The following is a 21,237-nucleotide window of genomic DNA, read 5'->3' on the forward strand; positions in this document are numbered from 1 at the left end:
CTTAGAGCCAAAGAAGGCATTAAATGTTTTCTTAAAGTGGAGTGAGGAGTGGATGGCTTAAGGGTGTGTGTGTGTGTGTGTGTGTTTGAGCTGTGGCATGATCATAGGTGTGAAATACTGTAGCTAAGTGATATTGGGCAAATCATTTAACTTCTCTAAACCTAAATGTCTTTCTCTATAAAATTGGGTAATAATAGCAGCTTTCTTATTGGGTAACTATGAAAAGGTCAATTAAAAGTACTTATTACAGTGTCTGGCACAAGGAAAGCACAAAAATGATCATTATTATATGAAATATATGGTAGTATAATTATACTAAATAAACATAAAATATATGATACACTATTGATCAATATTGCTCAATATGATTACGTCATAACCATTTTCACTATTGCTGTTGGTGGCTTTGTTATACAGGGAAAGAGCATAGGATGCTGTTGTGTATAACCTGCACTATGTTGGTAGCAATAGAAATGGATAGGAGGTAGATGGGTCTGCATGATATTTGGAAGAAAAAGCAACAAAATTTGAGGATGATTAGAGTTGAAAAAGTGACACGAGTGAGGAGACGGAAATGTCTCTTTCAGGTTGAGGAACTAATCCAATAATGGTGCCATTCACTGAGATGAGGAATGGTGGGGGAGATCAAGGTGTAGCTGGGGATAGGGGAAGACTGTATTTGGTTTAGCCATGTTGAATTTGAAGTACTGCTTTTGAGTTATTCAAGTGGAGATGTCCTGTAGGCAGTGAATTTCATTTCTGTAATTCAGAGAAGCTGAGCTGAGTCATAGAATGAAGGTGTTGACTGAGTCATGGGCATAAGCAACACTGCCTTGGTAAAGAACAAATGAGAGGAGAGGCAAGGCTCGGGTGGAATTTTGAGGATTACCACCGTTAATGTCTGAAAAAATAATGAAAGCAAAATAAACAAACCAAACCTTAAGTACAGTTGAAGAGGAAGGAGAAAATCCAGGAGGACTTATAACAACTTAAAAAAAAAAAAACATTTGTGGATGGTTGTGATAACTGTAAAGCATGGTACAGTAATGCTTTTTAAAAATTTTAAGCATATGGAGATGTTGATATCAAGGACATATAATGAAACTTTCTTAAAGAATCTACCCAAATAGTGCTAGAAATCCCTTGAGTATCTTTGAGCAGCACTTTGTGCTCGCTGCACAAAAAATGTAAGTACAAGTGAAAAAAAACATTGCAAAGAATTGTACGTGAAGCATACTATCAAAGAACCTGCAGTATCTACCTAATGAAAACCATTAAGTGCCCAACCAATGCATGAAGCTTTCCAAGTTTGTAGAAAAGATCCATTAGTCAGGAAGGGCAGTAGTATGGTAGATGGCTCATAATATACGTGTATCTATGTACTCATAGCAGTAATGAATTTCTATCCTCTAATCAAACATTTGTACACATCAAGAAACCCTAAGATCAGTACCAAAACACCAAAAAATTATAGAGATAGATTGTCACATAGAAGCAAAATGCAACTGGCCCTTCTGGTTACTTCACAGGCGTACAGGCTTTTTAAAAGTGTTCCAATAAATAAATAAATAAATAAATAAATAAATAAATAAATAAATAAATATCCTAGTCCTTCCAATTATTTTTAAGGTAAGACTTGTTAATGAGATATTTATATCATTAGCGAGGGCACAGTACATCTCCTCTATCATTTTATCCAATAAGCAAGGCGCAGAGATGTATATTTAGGGGATTAATTCCTCTCCACAAGCACTTTTAGAACCAGTACTTCACAGCCTCCACTTTCACTTGAGAAAGTAAAGGTTTCTCCGCCCTAACAAGTTAACTGAATTTTGTGAAAATGTTCATGGTGAGAGCTGCAGTGAAATCAGGGGTCGTTCCCAAACAGGCTTCAGGTGTTGTGCACTATGGAGCCCGGTGGAGAAGAGCAAGGCAGAAAGGGAGCATATGCTGGAAGAAGCCAATCAGGAAAGTAGGAGACGGTACCATGAATGTATGAAAGTTGTGGGACACTTGTTTCTGCATGTCTTCATTATCCCCAAACTATTTTGCTGCCCCATTTCTAGGATTTGTGCATTCTTTATAAGTTTGTTATGTGCTGCCAATATATTTTCCCTAAATCTTAATTCTCACACTCTATGCCTTTTTATTTTTTCTTTCATCTTCTACCTCCCTCTTAAAAGGGTACATCTACACCCAACACTAATCTTGCCTCTATCTTTAATAAATTGTCACATCCATTTATCATTCTGAACAGCTTCCACTTTCAGCGCCAACACTGTCACCGCAATATAAGATCAGTAATTACTAAGCATCCATCATATCTGAAGTGATATGTCACTAAATTCTTGGCTGTTCCCAAAAGTTCACTAACCTGAGTCTTGTCAAGCTGGAACTAAGGTCGAGTGGTCCCCTTTCTGGTTTTTCCCCCCCGCTACATAAAGCTATTCAAAGGAAAGAGCCTCTCTTTAGCATTGTAATCTTACTAAACCATTTACATGAGCAAACGAATATTGTCACACAGAAGTCTAAGCACAGCTGGCTGACAAATCAACCACCTATTAGCATACTAATATCAAGCAAGGAGAGCTGTGATAAGTGAATTGTACCAAAAAAAAAAAAAAAGTCACATCGAATAATTTCGGCAGCTTTTCTTGCTGAGCTATAAATAGCACGTATTACAGTGATTTTTTTTTTTCCAGGAGTCTGTCTCCAAAGGGCAAGCATTAAAAAAAGAATGTAACATACTCCTCCTCCCTAATTCCCAAATGCCCATGCATCTTTTTCCTATAATGGTCCCTTTCTATCCATAGATAAGATAGAGGAGGAAGGATAATCCATGGTGAATTCCATTTGGCTCTCGGGACACCTTCCCTGATGGAAGCAGCGTATCTGATGGGTAGGGGGGGCCTGGAGGGGACCCAGGCCGTGGGCAGAGGCCGGGCAGGCAGCCCCACTCTGGGAGCCCGGGCCAGTGCGTCTCTGCCGCTAGTCTGTGTAGCAGCTTCCCAGGAAGTTCCATCAGGGGTGAACTGGATTGGCCCAGGCTGAAGGTTCCAGTCTGTCCAGCATCCCAGCAGGTAGTGGCGGCAGGTAGAGGTGCAGGAGAGGATGGAGCAGGGCAGATGCGGGCAGGAGTGGGCGAGACAACTGGGCCACCTGCAAGACCCTCTGCTTCACTGGGGAAAGGCTTCCAGCATCTGTCTTCATCCTAATTGTCCTCAGTCCTCACAGAGCACCTGCTGTCACGCAGTCTTAAGCACAGCTGGCCAAAGAATCAGTGGCACGCCGGGCCTACGGATAACAGGTGGGGAGAGTTTATGGCAAATGCATTTATATAAAAATCATATAAAATTTTATATAAATGTTTATATAAACTTTACATAAAAATTTATATAAAATTATTTTTATATAAATAACAATTCTCAAGCTCCCTTTCCCCCCTCTCTTGTTAAATTCCTTATTCTACTCTATGAATAAGCTCAATGTTATGAAAGTCTCTAAATTTTGGATGCTACAACATCCAGAAAGCTGCTGACCCTGCACATGAGTCCAGATCGGAGCAGTGAGTAGTAGGACTCTACGTTCTTCGCCCCCTGGCTGAGGAAGCAGTCACTTTAGCGCGGTATTTTAGAGTATTATTGCCACTAGGTCAGATTCTGTCCAGGAGTGAGACAAAGCGATAGGCCCGAAGTAGTGGTAATTGGGCTGCAAGATATGAGAAAGAAAAATATAATTGCATATATATAAAAAATATATATAATGGCAAATATATAAAATAATTGCATATATAAAAATTGCATATATTTATATAAATATATATAAAAATTGCATATATAAATGTATATTTAAATATAAATATAACCCTATATATTTAGTACTTAAGAATGTACTTAAATTGGAACACTGAAGTTTGCAAGAAGGCATTTTCTCCCTTTTCTTCCCATGTTCAGGGATGCATCTAATCCAACGGTGACTCAATGGGGTTTCCAGTCATCAGAGATGGCAATTATTCAGTCAGTGTTCATATGCTGTGTTGCCGAGCTCACCTCCCTGTCAGAGAGCCATTCCGTATCGTTCACCTTTAATTGTGGCTATATATTATCGCATGACTGAGAACAGGAGAAGAGGGCAGTTAATTTGATTGATGTAGACAGCCCAAGTGGGCACTTCAGGCCCCTGAAATTCCCTTTAGGACTTCAATGATCCTTTTTGACTGTCTCAGTGCATCACAGCAGTGAGATAATTGCCATATTTTCCCTCTCTTTTGTGGACAAACCACCTTCAATACTGTTTTCTCAGCCTACTTGCATTTATATTATTGGGGACTCAAAAGATGAGGGGTAAAACGGACCATAAAATACATTAATATGTTCAAGTTTCAGTAGATTTAAAACATAACTAGACTTAATCTGAAGGAAAATAGGCTTGCACCAAACAATCAAAAATAGAAAAAACCCCAGACAAAAAAGTAAACAAAACACCACCACCACCACAATGTAAGGTTGGTGGAAAGAAGTTAGGTCAATTTAATACCCACTGGCATTTTTAAGGTGTGATTGAAAATAAGCTTCTAGTCTTTTCATATTGCGGGGACTGCAAAAGATTACTGTGTTGGCACTGCCTTGGGAAAAAACCAGGTTGCTATTAGTAATAGAAAACTATGTTAATTATATTAGAGTTTAAAAACCAAATAAAAACCCCAGGTTACTATTAGGGAATCACTGGGGGTGAAAGTATTTCAGAACAATAAATATCTTCTGTGTTTTAGTGATGGGGAAATTCAAGGAATTAGATGTGCAGGTCTGATTCAGGCTTGCAAGTAGGCAGCATGATGGCACCAATCAGGCCCCTCCACCTCTCATTCTTTTTCCCCTCATTACCACTCCCCTCTCCCTGGTCAACACATTTAAGTGGAATAACCATAAAAGCAAAAACTGAAACAAAAAAACCCCAGGAAATCAAGAAAGAAGAATAGGTTAATTCTAATTCTCTGAGGCCAGGCATCCTGTTTGAGAACATCCAAAGGTCCCGCAGACCTACTTCTGCCAACCACGACCAGTGTAAACAATTTGGGGTAACAGGCTGTGTTGCTTTGCCTCTTCTGCTCGGCTAACCTCATGCCCACTGCAAAGACTTTTCAGCTAGGAACTAGGAAGTTCACGTCGACCTATGAGGAGGCCAAGCAGGCAAAGCTCTCATCAGTTTCAAGAGCCATTCCCATGGAAGAGCCACAGGGGTTATTTGGACCAGTGCTCTTCCTGTATTTGAGGAACCTAAGATTTCACAAGGTTAACTGACTTTCCCAAGATCACTCAGAAGATAAGGAATAAGGCAGCAAATCTGGGATAAGAACTCAAGATTTCCTCATTCCCAGGATGGTTTTGGAAAACTCCTGTAATTTTCAGAGATGTAGCAACACTCTAATAGTTGAGATAGACCTTTTTCAAAAGGACAGTTATCAATTAAAATTTTCCTGACTTTCTTGAACTAAAATCTTTAGGAATTCTTGTATGAAAATAAATGCCTAGTCATCGTTACTGTGGCAATTTTTTTTATATTATCTTTGAGCTCCAGCTATGCTCTCCTGTAGCCCAGCCTCAGCACCTCTCATGGAAAGCCCAACATTTTAAACTTACAGGGAACCACTTTCCTATGCTCAAGCAGATTTATTAAAATATATCTTGCATGTGTTTTTTTTATTGTATTCTTTAGCTCTAAATCTCAAAGGAGAGTTTTAATAGAGGATAGTAAAATATTCACATTATAAGATGATGACTAGTACCAGAACTTACAGTAATTAGAATGACACTCTCTAAAGTGACCGTTATAACTAAAGATAGACAAATAGCTATTTTCATCTATAGCTGCACATATACAACTTGTTTAAGGTTTATAGACTGCATGATTGATTCAGGCTTGTAAGCTGTCAGGATCTTCCAAGGGATACATGGTATGACTTGCAAGCAACAAACAGGGAGAAGAAAGGAAAAAAGATGAAGGATCAATTATCCAATGCTCTTATACAATTTTAAGGGTCAGTTTCTTAGGTATAGAAGTCAAGGTCATCCATCATTTTCCTTTAAAAAAAAAAAAAGGTCACACAGCTCCCTTTAATGCTCAGGCATTTGACAACCACATGGATAAGTGTTTTGGAACTAGAAGATAAGGTGAAGGGAAAACATTTGCTATGAATTCAGCAAAATTTAAGGCTTGCTCTGTATTTTTGTTCAGGGCTAGAAAAACGAGCTAATAGCTAAGAACAAAGAAGAGAGGAACAAAGATAGAGAAGAACAAAGATCTTGGCCAAATTTATCCCATAGAATTTCAATCTATGCAAACCTGAGTAAACTCGGATCTGGGTGCATATAGTAGACACTTCTGGATAAAAAGTGAAATAAATCAAGTTAGTGACATTCAGACTGAGGAGTATTTTTATGTTCGCCTCTTGGTCTTGTACTCAGGTGTACAATCACCGACACATTGCTTTCACTTAGACTGTCTTGTAAGCATCTCAAATTTAACGTACGAAATTTTTTCCCTTTCCCTTCTGTCCCAACCTGCCTATTCCATCAATTCTCAATAAATGGAAAACTAATCCTTTTGTTAATTCAGACTTTGAAACCATCCTTGGCTCTAAATTCACTCGTGTTGTACACTCTGTCAGATAACCCTGTAGTCTTTAAGATATTTCCAAGGTCTTTCATTCACTACTTCTGCTGTTTCCACTTGATTCAAAAAAAAAAAAAAAAAAAAAAAAAAAAAAAAAAAAAAAAAAACCAAAAACAAACAAAAAAAAACCCAAATTGATGTTTGGGACCGGATAGTCTATCTTGGACTTCTTTTAAGCCTTGCAATATGAGTAAAAGTGGTAGGAAGCCGAACAGAGCTGAAATCTCTTCTGTAGACCAGACGCAGTGCTAAGTACTGGAGGTAGAGTGGTGACCTAGACAAATGTGCTGCTTACCTTCAGGAAGTTCATGATCTAAGATAGCAGACTGATAAAATAATCTGTGATTATCTCAGTTTGTTTATTGATTTAAGAACCATCAGCTATGGGATAAGATTGGAAGTAATTGGAGGAATAGGAGAGATCTCTGTGAGTGGAGATTTTTATTTTTATTTTTATTTTTTGGGCAGAGACCTGCTGGAGGAGAAGGAGCATGCCTTGTGGGAGAGAATATAAGACCGAGGGAACAGTGAGTGTGAAGCCCAGGGAAAGGAAAGCACTCACCCACCACTTAATGAAAATGGTGTTCAGTGTGGTAGCAGGGTAATGAGTGAGGTGAGGGGGGAGCAGGTGACGTTGTCCCTGAAGCCAGACCTTAGAGGCTGTCAATCCAGATAAGGAATCCTGGTTTAGTTCTCTTGCAAAAGCAAGTCACTGGAAGGTTTTAACCAGAGGTGTAACAGAGCTAATTTACCTTTTAAAGAGAACAGATTATGGTCTGAAGGTGAAGGCTGAATTAAGTTGGCATTGCTCTTATTCCTTTTATCCCCTTTTTAAGATTTAAACTCGACTTGAAAATGACCTAGGTTTATGATAAATGCCTGTTGAAAATTCGTTTGGTAGGACTCATCCTTCCCAATCATTGAAATTCCCATTTTCATCTACAGCTCTATTAACTGGCCATAGTTTCAACACCTAAAACTGCAAAAATTTGCTGGTAAACCATTTTTGGCCTGATGAGGGCAATATTTATTTGATCAACTCACTCAATGGGATTGGCATAATAAGAATAGAATAGCATTTATGAAATGATACTGATATTTTTAAATTATGATCTTAAAGATCAGACTTTTAAGGTTGGTCTTTAATTTTAGATGTTTTGCTTTAATGGAGATGTTTGCATGTATTTAACTTGCCTAAAAATCATACACATACATAACATAAATACACACAGTCCATAGGGAGTTTATAGCAAAAACAAAATAAAACGTACACACTCACAAATTTAGAAGTTCTGTTTTAGTGACCATTTCTGTTATTTTATGCTTAAGAAATTTGCTATCCCAACAAGGGCAATAATAACCTGCATTTCTCTGGTAGTCATCTCTTTTCCTGTTAGCATAAAATTTCAAGCAATAAGCAAGGAAAATTCCAGTTTTGATAGTGATTTCAATTATAACACTTATCATCTATTGCATGCACTTTCTATACTTTAGCTTCTGAGATTTTCTCCTAGGTATAGCTCCTGGCTATAATTCAACACCGATCTATTAGACCCTAAACAAAACTTTACTTCCCTACAATATATTTTCAATACAGATGAGACCTACACAAATTAGCCAAATATGCTAGAGCCCTTTCCCACTTCTGATGGTTCTTGTTTTCTACAACCACCTCTTGTGTTAGCATTTGTTAGTGTCAACCAATGATTTTTGAGAGGTTAATTTACAATGTCTTAAGGGGTTTTTCTTCCAACAGTTAATGAAAATTTCATAGAGGTCACATGAAGGCCTGAAAGCCATTGACCCTACAGAATGAATTTTTAATGGGGGACATTCCAGGAACCTAGCCAAGTCATGTGGGGGCTATTTGGGATCTGGAATGCCTTTCTTTCCTTAAATTACATCTACTGCTGCGTTCATCCTAAGGCCACACCTGCCTGAGATAAATTTGTCTCATGGAAAGTTATCCTGTAACTTTGTAAGGTAGGCACTCAAAAGTTTTTGTCCTTGGTTATACTTAAAATGTCATCATAATTTCCTCTTAAGGGTTATGTAACATTATCATAAGGATAAAGAAGTATAATGATTAATTATAGTAAGATTAATTAGTATTTACATTCTACTTTTCTCTTGCAATTCCTTTAGAAACATAAGCTAATTAATAGATTAGATGCTGATATTTTGTCTTCAAAGAGTTTAGTGCTTTAGATTATGATTCATGTCAAGCTCAAGTGCTTCTTCAGCATTTTTATTTAGTGCAGTGTACAGTATAACAGAAGGCAGGTGGTTTTCTTTCCTCTTCCACGGTAAGCTGGTAAAAGGTATTTGGACCGCTTATCACACCCATTTGTGCTTGCAGGTGTTCTAGAAACAGTGGGGAGAAAGTCGCTTTCTTTGGAGAAAATTTTAGTGGGATATTAACATGTACAGGTATTACAGAAATAAAATGCATATTCCTATAAAACAGGTGAAGAAGGACTTTTTGCTTTCAAACTGCACCTTGTATTGTGACCAGTTTATGAGAATTTAGAAGAGTGTTCAGAATTCTTTGCAGAGTGAAACAACCACTTAAATGCCTAGAAAGCCCTGTACTTCCACAGCACCATGAGTTTGCATATCTCACCCGGAGTCGGCTGTCCTCGGCTCTCTGTGCCGGGTGTTCCCTTGCCTTTAATCCTGCCTTAGCTTTGTGGCTGTTTGGTGTCATTATCCCACAGTATTTTGGTTTTTGTTTTTCTTAGATTATTGTCTCATTACTTTCTTTCTATTTACCTTGGGTATACTCGGTCTCCTTTTTTAGCTTTATAAGTTAGAAACTTAGGTCATTCATTTAAAAACTTGTATTTTTTATAAGATATCTTCAGAGCTACAAATTTCCCTCTAATCTCTGCTTTGAGATGTTATATTTTCATTTTAACTCAGTGCAAAATATTTTCTCGTTATTCTTGTGATTTCTTCTTCAAGTCATGGTTATTTAGAATTATGCCTTTTAATTTCAAAATATGTGGAGGCTTATAGATAACATTTATTCATATAAAATTTTATTCCACTGTTATTAGAGTGAAATTCAATTTTTAAAAGTTTGATGAAATTCTTTTTACACTCAAACATTTGATCTATATTGGTAAATGCACTCCATGTGTTCTTGAAAATAGCATGCATTTTGCAGTTGTATGTAATATGTAAAATGTCAAATTAGCTCAAAGTGATTGGTAGTATAAATAAAATCTTCTCTACCATTACTACTTTTTTTTTACAATTTTTTTATAGCTGTATCTGTTATAGTATGGTGTAAAAACTCCAATTTTGATGATAAATTTTGATTATATCACCTTTTTATCCTGTAGAGTTTGTTTTGTGTTTATTGAATTTCTTCTATTAAGTACACATACATTTATTATTTTAATGTTTCCTGAGGAATTTATCCAATATCCCTCTTTACTTCTGGTTAATCTGCCTCATCTATAAATCTACATGGTCTGTTATTAATATTTACACCATTTTTTTAAATGCTTACTTTTTTATGATATATTTTTCTATATTTTTCTCCACTCATTTTTCTTTCACTTTACCTAATTTTTTTTTATTTAAAATATGTTGTAGATAGCATATGGTTAGGTCTTTTTTTAAAAATCTAGTTTGACATTTAATTGGAATCTTTCACTTAAATTTTTAATTTTTTAAAAATTTTCCAATTCAATATTTTTTTCTTTCATAATAAAAGGTTTCTAAAAAATTTTATTTTAATTCCAGTGAAGTTGACACAGTGTTATATTAGCTTCAGGTGTATGCTATAGTGATTCACCGATGCCATACATGCCCCCGTGCTCATCACAAGAGGACCCCTTGACCTCCCATGGCCTATTTCACCCATCTCTCTTCCACTCCACCCCGTAACCATCAATTTGTTCTCTAGGTTAGAGTCTGTTTCTTAGTTTCTCTCTCTCGGTCTCTTTCTTCTTCATTGCTCTTGTAAACTTTTTAAAAAGATTATTTATTTATTCAATAGAGAAAGAAAGCACAAGTGGGGGTGAGGGGCAGAAGGAGAGGGAAAGCAGGAAGCAGACCTGCTGCTGAGCACCGAGCCTGACTTGGCCCTGGATCCCAGGACCTTGAGATCATGACACACTGAGATCAGACACTTAACTGACTGAGCCACCCAGGTGCCCCTTTGCTTCTGTAAATTTAATGTAAATATTGCTGTGGTTGAATTTTCTGTTACTAGTTTTTCTATTTGTTTCCCATATGTTGCGTCTCTTCCTCCCTTTCTGTTCCTCCTTTCCTGCTTTTATTTTGGGTTACTTGAATATGTTTTACTATTCCATTTTATATTACCCAATGGCCTTTTTTTGTCATATTTTTATATTATTTGATGGTGTTTAAGGTATTATAATATCCATCTTTAACATATCTTTAGTATTGTATCACTTCATATAAAATGTAAGAACATTGTTGAAACTCTGGATTCTGGTAATTTCCTGTGCAGAGTTTTGATTTTTGTTAGTGCTCGCAATTTGCCGGCTGATCACATTACACTTGTGGAGCTTTGGTTTTCCTTTTATTAGCAGGGTCTTTTACATTGTAGCCTTTAATCCTAAGAAACATTCCTTAGTCTTGAAACTTCTTTACTCCTGAGGTGTGTGGGCTTTTTGAAGTTTAATGGCCAGCTAACAGTTTTTGCCAACTTCTTTAGATTTAGCAATGTGCAAATTCCAAATTCTCTCTTGCAGTGGTCAGCCTAAATTTCTGCTTAGCTCTTCAGCCTTAAGCTCTTAACTTTCCACTCTGCTCTTCAGAATCTCTTCCAAATGAGTACAGTTCATGGGCTGTCCAAGAATTAAAGGGAGTTTGTATACAGATTTTCGGGCTTCCATCCTTTATGGAATCCTGCTTTCTGGAATTTCCCCTGTTAATTTCCAACCACAATGACAGCCTCAGACTCCATCCTCTGACACCTGAAGATTTTGCTCAAGTATTAGCTATTCTGGATCTGGGAAGACTGGTGTCCTTCAAGAAACGGGCAGTTGTGTTCTCATTCTTTTGAGAGTTCAACTCCCTTCAGTTGGCCTACTTTTGATTGCTCTCCGGTGCCTTTAAGTAGTTGGTTTTCATATTTTATCTAGAGTTAATGACTATCATCTCTGGGAGGGTAACTAAAATTACACCACTTTGTAATGCCAAGAAGAGGAATTGGAAAATGACTTTTGAAAAATTATATCAAGGCTCCCTTAAGAAAACAGCCGAGGAAGATTCTGAGCCACACAGGGCTTAGCAAGTCATATGATCTAAATATATACAATATATATCTGTGCAGTGACATGATCAACCTGCATTCATTCATTCACTCATTCATTCATTTTCAACCTGCTTATTTTTTAAAGTCAGTTCTATCATTGGTTTCTTCATGCTTAGGTTGAATCCAGTGATGCAGTTACAGGGACACGGTTTATTGATGAAAACAGACAGTATTGTTTTCTTCTTGCTTTAATATAAAATTCATTTTATAAGATCAGGGAGTATAAAAGCTTCCAAATTTTGGTGATTCCTTACTTTATATATACTCTATATAATTTCCCATGTGTATTTCAAAGGCCCTTAACTTAGGTTTTATAAAATAGATGCATTTAAGCTGTTATCAGACACTGAAAGTACCCACTCTCTTCACTTGTTTTCTAACTGTCCTCCGTTCTCATGCCCTCTACCTTGGGTGATATGACTTTGTATCTAGGGGTTCCATACTCAACAAACTAATGCCTGCAGGCCTAGGCAAACAACATAAATGCGTAAAGCAGGCCAGCATGGGGGAACATGAGAGAGTTCTGGGAAATGAGGTAAAGAAAACATGCATTATATAAAAGGTCAACCTTATCAGCTTTTGGCATATAGGGATCTATGGGCCTTGTTACCAGATATTCCACTTCTAAGAGAAGCTGAAGATAAGGATTTCTTTGTGAGATATCCTTATTAATAAAATACCTTTCAGGTCAAATCAAACATATTTGATTAATGTTTTAATCAAGCTGCTACAACAGAATACCGTGGACTTGGTGGCTTAAACAACAAACATTTCTTTCTCATAGTTCTGGAGGCCGGGAGGTTCAGGATCAGGGTGTTGGCAGATTCAGTGTCTAGTGAGTCCTGATTCCTGGTTTATAGCCAGACAGGTTCTGGCTGTGTTCTCATGTGGCACCAAGGGCAAGGTTGCTCTGTAGGACCTTTTTTTTTTTTTTTTTTTTAAATAAAGGTATGGATCTCATTCATGAGGGCTCTGTTCTTACTACTTACCTACGTCCCAAAGGCACCATCTCTGAAGACCATCACACTGAGGACACAGTTTCATCGTAAGACTTTGAGTTTGTAGCATTCAGCGTACAGAAGTCTTGTCTCTTTAATTGCCTACATGTTTCCGCTGTTGGCTTGTCTTCCATTTGCTTATTCTCCCTCATTCATTTGGAATGTTCCCCCATGCAAATCTACCAAGTCCTATTTTCTATGCATGCAATTTAAGTTTTGCATCCTCATAAAGCTACTGAGAGTCTTCCAGTCTTCATTGTTCATCTTCTCCTTCTGTGAAATCTACAATATTTATAGTCTTAGAAAACATTTTATGGCTTAATTTTACTGCCTTTGTACACTGTGAATTGTGTTTCAGTTCCCAGTGTCTTTATTTCTCCCGTAGGTTTTCAATTTTCTTTTATTAATTTATAGTTGGTGTTGATACATAAGGCTTTTTTGAAATGGGAGGGAAGAGGAAATTATAGGATTATTGATTTGGAGATCATAGATACATCCAGGCAAGCCCTTTATTTGGTAAATGAGGAAACTAAGGCCCAGTAAGTTAAATGATTTACCAATGAGCAACCAGAAAGGTGATGGCCAGATCCCAGTACTCCAAACCTCTTGTTTCTCTTTCCATCAAAGACCTAGCACTGAGTAGATTTAGGATGAGGTATCTTACATTTAGTATCAAAAGATGGACTTATCCTGTTTCTTCCTGCATGTTCTTTTTCCTTAAGATATCTGAGTGACAGAGTCAGATTCTTTAGAGCCAAAGAGATAATGTAAAATATCTTTCCCCTTGAATTGAGAATATCTGATGGCCTCATCCAATCACTTAAGTTTGGTAATGGAGAAGATTATAAATCAGCCTAACTCTGTTGTTCATAAGATTTTGATTTTTATAGTGTCTATTTCCCTTTATGAGCCTTACAGACGAGGAAGTATGCTGATTGTGAAAGAACAGAATTTGTCCTCTAATCTGAACTACCTATTTTCTCATAAATTCTTAAAGAGAATTAAATTTTATTAAGAACACTGTAGCATTGCTATAATGAATCTATATTCTACTCTGGTATGCATTTGCCTTCTGAACACAGTCATTATACCACACGATGGCATCCTAAATCAATTTCTATAACGCAACACTGAAGTAAAAAACATAAGGCTTTACATTTCTGAAACCTATGCTTTTTTAATCCAAAAATCTAGATGAGTAACATTATTTATGAGCTTCAATTCATTAAAATTATTTGCAGCTTCTTTGTTCAGAACTTGATATGAAGAAAGTAGCAATTGTTTTTATGAAATAAAACTGCATTCACTATCATTTTAAATTGCTAAAGAGCTTAACGATTCTATACTATAAGTAAATTTAATATAATCACATAATTTTTAGCATGCAGGGACTGAAAATCTTATTATAATGGACTACAGAATAGAACTACCAAAGTGATTACAGAAGTTTTAAATAAAACCTCTAAATTTCCAATAATTTGTGAGTAGAATTCTTTTTGTCCTAATTTTGTGCTTTGAATGCAATTTAACTAAGAAATCACAGCCTTAAATTACAAAAACCATATCTAACTTGAAAAATAATATAAACAGGGTGTCTCCTCTTCATGAAATATTTAAATTGTTACACCTTGTCGGTATTGTATTTATAGCTCAGTGGTTCTTTACCAGCAAAAGGAGCATGAGTTTGTTCTCATTTTTATTTAACAAATATTTATTCCCTTTAATTGATACTTAATAATTGATTCATTACTCTTCCAAAAAGACCAGATCACTTTCATTTTGGTTCTAGCAAATATAAAAATTACAAATGTGGCATTAAGTTAATGACATTAATTCTGTTTATTCTCATAGTTCAGCAATGTCTATATTTATTTCCTGGAGTTAAATAGAAAATTTATTCAATTTTATTTTACATTTGTTACTAAAATGGTTATACTAGTATATAGTATGATTGATATATATACCTCTTGCCTCTGTCTAGATTTTTGGATAAGAAAATTATGATTTTTCACATCTTGCACTTTTATTATTTACTCTATTTTAATTTCAACATTTCTTCATACAAGTAAGGCATTTGGGCTAAATGGAGTTTGTTTTTATTTAGTCAACATGTTTATTTTTATTTTGTTTTTTCAACCAAGTGAGATAGTTTCTGTGACATAATTATTTGATGTGTATACTTTGTTACATATAGAATTATCTGGAATCTTTAAAATCCTATGTCAAAGCCCTATCTCAGTCCAATTAAATAAAACTCTCTAAAGGTTGAATCCAGATATCATTATTTTAAAAAATCCTTTAGAGGATTCCAATATGAATCCAAGTTTGAGAACCACTGGAAAGGTAGGAGAATGTTGACATTGTGTAAGGATAAGACTAATCTAGTTGAAACCATAGGTCTTTTGCTTTTCAATGAACTTCTGATTTCTCTACCTTTTCTAAGCTTCAATTCACAATATGTAATATTTGATATATGAGAAATATATGCAATGTAAATATGTTATAAAGTTCAATTAAAATAATAAATACCAATCAGCCTACCATATTACTTCAGTATTAAAAATTGTAATGTGTGCTAAGTTCTTATTCAGTCTCATTTACCTGCTTGAGTTCATAGGTAATCACTATCCTGAATTTTGTGTTTATCTTTCATTTGTTTTTTGTGAAAATGTTTATAACACGCATATTCTAGGACTAGCTTATTATCTAGTTTAGCTTTGTTTTAGGCTTTATTAAAAAGTTTCTTATTGGAAGGAGGAGTTCAGATGGCAGTGTAGGAGGACCCTATGTTTGCCTCTTCCCTTGAACATAGGTAATGATCAAGTCATTCTGAGCACCCAGGAAATCGATCTGAGGACTGAGAGAACAAACTGCACAACTAGGGGGAGAAAAGAGGCCACACTGTGGAAGGTATGAGGTGTGGAGACCTAATTTTGGGTAAAAAGAATTATGGGTGCTGCAGAGAGGAGGGAGCCCTGATCATTGAGAGAGGAGAGAGAGAAATAGAAAGAGAGATAAAGCAGCACACTGGGGATTTCACAAGAAAAACACTTGCCGAAAACCATGGACTGGGAAAGAGTGGCTGATTATCCCACGTTTTTATAATCAGTGGAGCTGAAAGTCTAAAGTTTTAGAAGTCTGTGCCAATGCCAGGGTTGAGACTGGTAGATGTAGTAGTGCTCTTCTGGAAAAGTTGGGCAGAGGCCCAGAAGCAAACTGTAAGCTTTGAGTATCCCCTGGGTTGTGCTGGGACAGTTCCCCTTCTTGGAGTGCATTTGGGAGGAGAACTGCTTCTCTGGGGGCAAAAGAGCCAGTGGGCATCATTGAGCTGCCTTACTTGTTAGTATAGGAGCAGAGGCAGCTGCTGAGGGTGGCTAACCTGGGGGCCAGCTTTTTGCTACACCTTAACATAAGCTCCAAGCCCCTGTACATCCATAGGACTACCCTTCTGGGATAAACCAACACCAGTGACAGCCCAGAGAGAGCCTCCCCCAGAGGATCAGGGTGGGTCCATGCTGGGTCCCTAAAATTTGGAGTTTTGAAACCGAGTCAACATGCATGAGATTAAAAGAAAAAATAGGAGCACTGTGCTTCCAGGTGGGCAGATGGGTCAGACACAGGCAGGATGAAGCAGAAATCCGAGGGATGTCTGGGACAAATGAGGAGACATTATTCCCTTCCCTCTTCTGTGAAGACTCCCTGAATAGCAGCAGGCCCAAATTCCCCCCTCTGGGGACAACACACAGAGACCAGAGAGAGTGGTGTGGTATGTTCCACCTGTAGAATGGGAAAAATATGCAGCCAGGAATTCTTTCTTCAGCAAGGCCATCCTTCAGAGTAGAAGGAGAGATAGAGTTTCCCAGACAAACAAAATCTAAAGGAGTTCCTGGCAGCTACCCAGCCCTGCAAAGAATATTAAAGGGGACTCTGAGTGGGAAAGAAAGACCAAGAGCAACAAAGACTCGAAAGGAACAGAGAACATCTCCAGAAACATCGACTTTGCAGATAATACAATGGCACTAAATTCACTTCTATCAGTAATCACTCTGAATGTAAATGCTCCAATCAAAAGAGGGCATCAGAATGGATAAAAAAATAAGATCCGTCTATATGCTGTTTGCAAGACACTCATTTTAGACCTAAAGACACCTGCAGGTTGAAAGTGAAAGGATGGAGAAGCATTTAACCTGCCATTGGACATCAAAAGAAAGCTGGAGGTGCCATCCTTCTACCAGAAAAACTAGATTTTAAACCAAAGACTGTCACAGAGATGAGGAAGGGCACTGGATCATAGTAAAGGGGTCTATCCAACAAGAAGATCTAACAATTGTAAATATGTGTGCCCCAATGTGGGAGCACCCAAATTTATAAATCAATTAATAGCAAACTCATTGATAACAATATGATAATAGCAGGGGAGCTTAACACCCCACTTCCTGCAATGGACAGATCATCTATGCAGAAAATCTACAAGGGAACCATGGCTTTGAATGATACGTGGGACCAGATGGACTTCACAGATAGATTCAGAACATCCCCCCAAAAGCAGCAGAGTACACATTCTTCTCTAGTGCACATGGGCCATTCTCCACAATAGATCACAGACTGGGTCACAAATCTGGCCTCCACAAGTACAAAGTGATTGAGATCATACTGTGCATATTTTCAGACCACAATGCCATGTACTTGAAGTCCACAAGAAAACATTTGGGAAGACCACAAATACATGGAGGTTAAAGAACATCCTATTAAAGAAATGAGTGGGTCAACCAGGAAATTGAAGAAGAACTAAAAAAATGCACAGAAACAAATGAAAATGAAAACACGATGGTCCAGAACCTTTGGGATGCAGCAAAAGTGGTCACAGCAGAGAAGCACACGGCAATACAGGCTGCCCCAAGAAGCAAGAAACGACTCAGAATACAACCTAACCTCACACCTAGAGGAGCTAGAAATGTACTACCTTATATCCAAAGGCCTAGAACTACTATCATCCTCAATGTGGAGAAACAGAGCTTTTGCTCTGCAGTCAGAAATGAGACAGGGAGTCCACTCTCACCACTGTTAACATCGTACTGGAAGTCTTGGCCTCAGCAATCAGACAACAAAAAGAAATAAAAGCCATCCAAAATCAGCAAGGGAGAAGTCAAACTTAACAGTATTCACAGACAACCTGACACTGTAGAAAATCTGAGAGACTCCGTTAGAAAATTGCTAGAATGATACACAAATTCGGCAAAATCACAGGATATAAGATCAGTGCACAGAAATCTGGTTCATTTCTTTACACCAATAATGAAGCAGCAGAAAGAGAAAGGAAGGAATCAATCCCATTTACAACTGAACCAAAAGCCATGAGATACCTAGGAAGAAACCTAACCAAAGAGATCTATAAACCAAAGATCTATAGTCTGCGAACTATGGAACACTGAAGAAAGCATTTGAAGATGACACAAAGAAATGGCAAACATCCCATGCCCATGGACTGGAAGAACAAGTATTGTTAAAATGTCTCTACCACCCAAAGCAATCTACACACTTCATGCAATTCCTGTCAAAATACGACCAGCACTGTTCACAGAGCTAGAACACCCAATCCTGAAACTGGTATGGAACGACAAAAGACCCCAAATAGCCAAAGCCATCTTGAAAAAGAAAACCAAAGCCAGAGCATCATGATGCCGTGTTTCAAGCTGTGTTACAGAGCTGTAGTGATCAAGGCAGGGTGGTCTTTGTACAAAAACAGACCTGTAGATCAATGGGAGAAAATACAAAACCTAGAAGGGGATCCACAAATATATGCTCAATTAGTCTTTGTCAAAGCAGGGAGGAATATGCAATGGAAAAAAGACAGTGTCTTCAATGCATGATGTTGGGAAAGCTGGACAGCAGCATATGGAGAATGAAGAATGAGCCTGGACTGCTCCCTTACGTCATACACAAAGATAAATTGAAAATGGGTGAAGGATCTACATGTGAGACAGGAAACCATCAAAATCCTAGTGAGGAATAGAGGCAGCAGCCTCTTTGACCTTAGCCATAGCATCTTCTTACTCTTGGGATTTCATCAAGATAAAAAGCTCCACAGGGAAGGAAACAACAAAACTAAAAGGCAGCCTATGGAACGAGAGAAGATATTTGCAAGTGACACATTTGAAAACAGGTTAGTATCCAAAATCTATAAAGAAGTCATCAAACTGAACTCTCCAAAAATAAATGCTCCAATTAAAAAATGGTCAGAAGATATGAATAGATGTTTTTCCAAAAGACATCCAGATGGCCCTCAGACACATGAAAAGATGCTCAACATCTCTCATCAGGGAAATACAAAAACAAATACAAAACTACAGTGAGATATCACCTCCCTCCAGTCAGAAGGGTGGCTCCTTCAGCCCCAGTGGCTCATGCTAGTGAAAGGGTGCCCCTACACTGGAGACAACTATCAGACGCAGCTGATTCCTGTCCAGAAAGTCCTGGATCCTCCATTTCCATCTTACTACCAGTGCTTCAGCATTTTACCTTCGCTTTGTAGACTCGGTGACAAAGTGGGCACTCAGGGGACCGGTGTATCTGCACTGTAGTGCATCCGTCTGCCAGCCTGCTGGAACACCGTCCTGTATGATAACCTGTCCTGTTGCCAGGCGAAGAAGAAACTCTAACATCCATTTTCACAACCATACTGCTAGCATTTCTAGCAAGGGTCCCATGATTCTACTCCGAGCCACTAAAGACTCAGAAAAGCTCCATAAATACTCAAGTTTTCCTGTGGACTCTCAAATTCTGTGGATGGCAGGCCTTTCTGGACTCTTAATCGTTGGAGCCTTGTTAGTGTCCTACTTAGCTATCAGGAAATGGAGATGAATTATTGTTGTGTTAATAAAACCAGACTGTACTAATAAAAAAAAATTTTTGTTGCTAATTATTAGCAACAGAGGAAACCATAGATGTTGGGAGGACATGGAGAAAGAGGAGCCCTCCTACCACTGTTGTTGGGGATGGAAACTGGTGCAGCCTCTGTGGAAAATGGTATGGAGGGTCCTCAAAAGTTAAAAGTAGAGGGACGCCTGGGTGGCTCAGCAGTGGAGTGCCTGTCTTCAGCCCAGGCCATGACCCCGGGGTCCCGGGATCAAGTTCCACATTGAGCTCCCCTCAGGGAGCCTGCTTCTCCTTCTGCCTGTGTCTCTGCCTCTCTTTGTGACTCTCATGAATAAATAAATAAAATCTTAAAAAAAAAAAAACCTACCCTACAACCCAGCAATTGCAGTGCTGGTATTTATCCAAAGGATACAAAAATATTTCAAAGGGGCAGATCCACCCCGATGTTTATAGTAGCATTATCAACCATAGCAAAATCATGGAAAGAACCCAAATGTCCTTCAAGTGATGAATGGATAAAGAAGATGAATGGAAAAAGTTATAGAAAATGGAATATTATTCAGCCACGAAAAAGTATGAAATCTTGCCGTTTCCAGTGACATTAATGGAGCTAGAGTATATTTTGCTAAGTGAAATAAGTCAGATAATGACAAATTCCATATGATTTCATTTACATATGGAATTTAGAAGCAAACAGATGACCATAAGAGGGAAACTGAGACAGAAACAAACTATAAGAGATGCTTACCTATAGAACAAACTGAGGGTTGTTGGACAGGATGTGGGGAGGGGATGGGCTAAATGGGGGATAGGGATTCAGGAGGGCATTGGGTTGAGCACCAGGTGTTACATATAAGCGAGGAATCACTAAATTCTACTTCTGAAATCACTTTTACACTATATGTTAACTGACTAGAATTTAAATAAATATTTGAAAAAAGAATCCTTGATATATGTAGTATTTGGGATTCCTTACCCTTTTTATTCAGTTAGCATTATGTAAGAGACCTCTCATGCTATGGCTCCTCTCATGGAGCCATAGTAATTCAATTATTTTCAGAGGTAAAATTTTTCATTGTGGCAATATGCAATAATCTATTTTTCAGCGCTTCTGAATGGATCTTCAGGACTTCCTTTAAATTTTTGTTATTGCAAACGGAATTGCTATGAACATTTTCATGCAGATCCTGGTGTATGTATGATACCATTTTCCTAGGCTACAGCTAGGGGTGGGATTTCTGGATCATAGGATATGTCTATGCAGACCATTAAAGAACATGCTGGTTCCCTCCCTGTCCCTTAGACGGTTGTGTTGATTGAACACTCACCAGCAGTTGTAAGACTTTCCACTGCTTCACAGTCTCCCCAATACTTACTGCTCTCAGAGTTCTTTAT

The 21,237-nt window shown here is 37.7% G+C and overlaps 1 protein-coding gene across 19 annotated transcripts in view; it reads left to right on the forward strand.

The window, feature by feature from the left end:
• Positions 1-21,237, forward strand: part of TMEM232 (transmembrane protein 232) — a 248,986-nt gene that overhangs the window by 119,849 nt on the left and 107,900 nt on the right. Inside the window, exon 16 of one of the 19 annotated variants that reach the window (XM_072788164.1) lies at positions 12,917-12,988. The exons of 17 other annotated variants lie outside the window; for them this stretch is intronic. In XM_072788164.1, the coding sequence (XP_072644265.1) occupies positions 12,917-12,935 (19 nt within the window). In that variant the 3' untranslated portion in view covers positions 12,936-12,988. Of the gene's footprint in view, positions 1-12,916; positions 12,989-15,778; positions 15,798-21,237 lie in introns of those variants that run through there. One more of the 19 variants, XM_072788168.1, reaches the window with a different exon arrangement.

This window comes from Canis lupus, chromosome 2 (genome assembly GCF_048164855.1).
Source record: "Canis lupus baileyi chromosome 2, mCanLup2.hap1, whole genome shotgun sequence".
Classification (NCBI taxonomy): domain Eukaryota; kingdom Metazoa; phylum Chordata; class Mammalia; order Carnivora; family Canidae; genus Canis; species Canis lupus.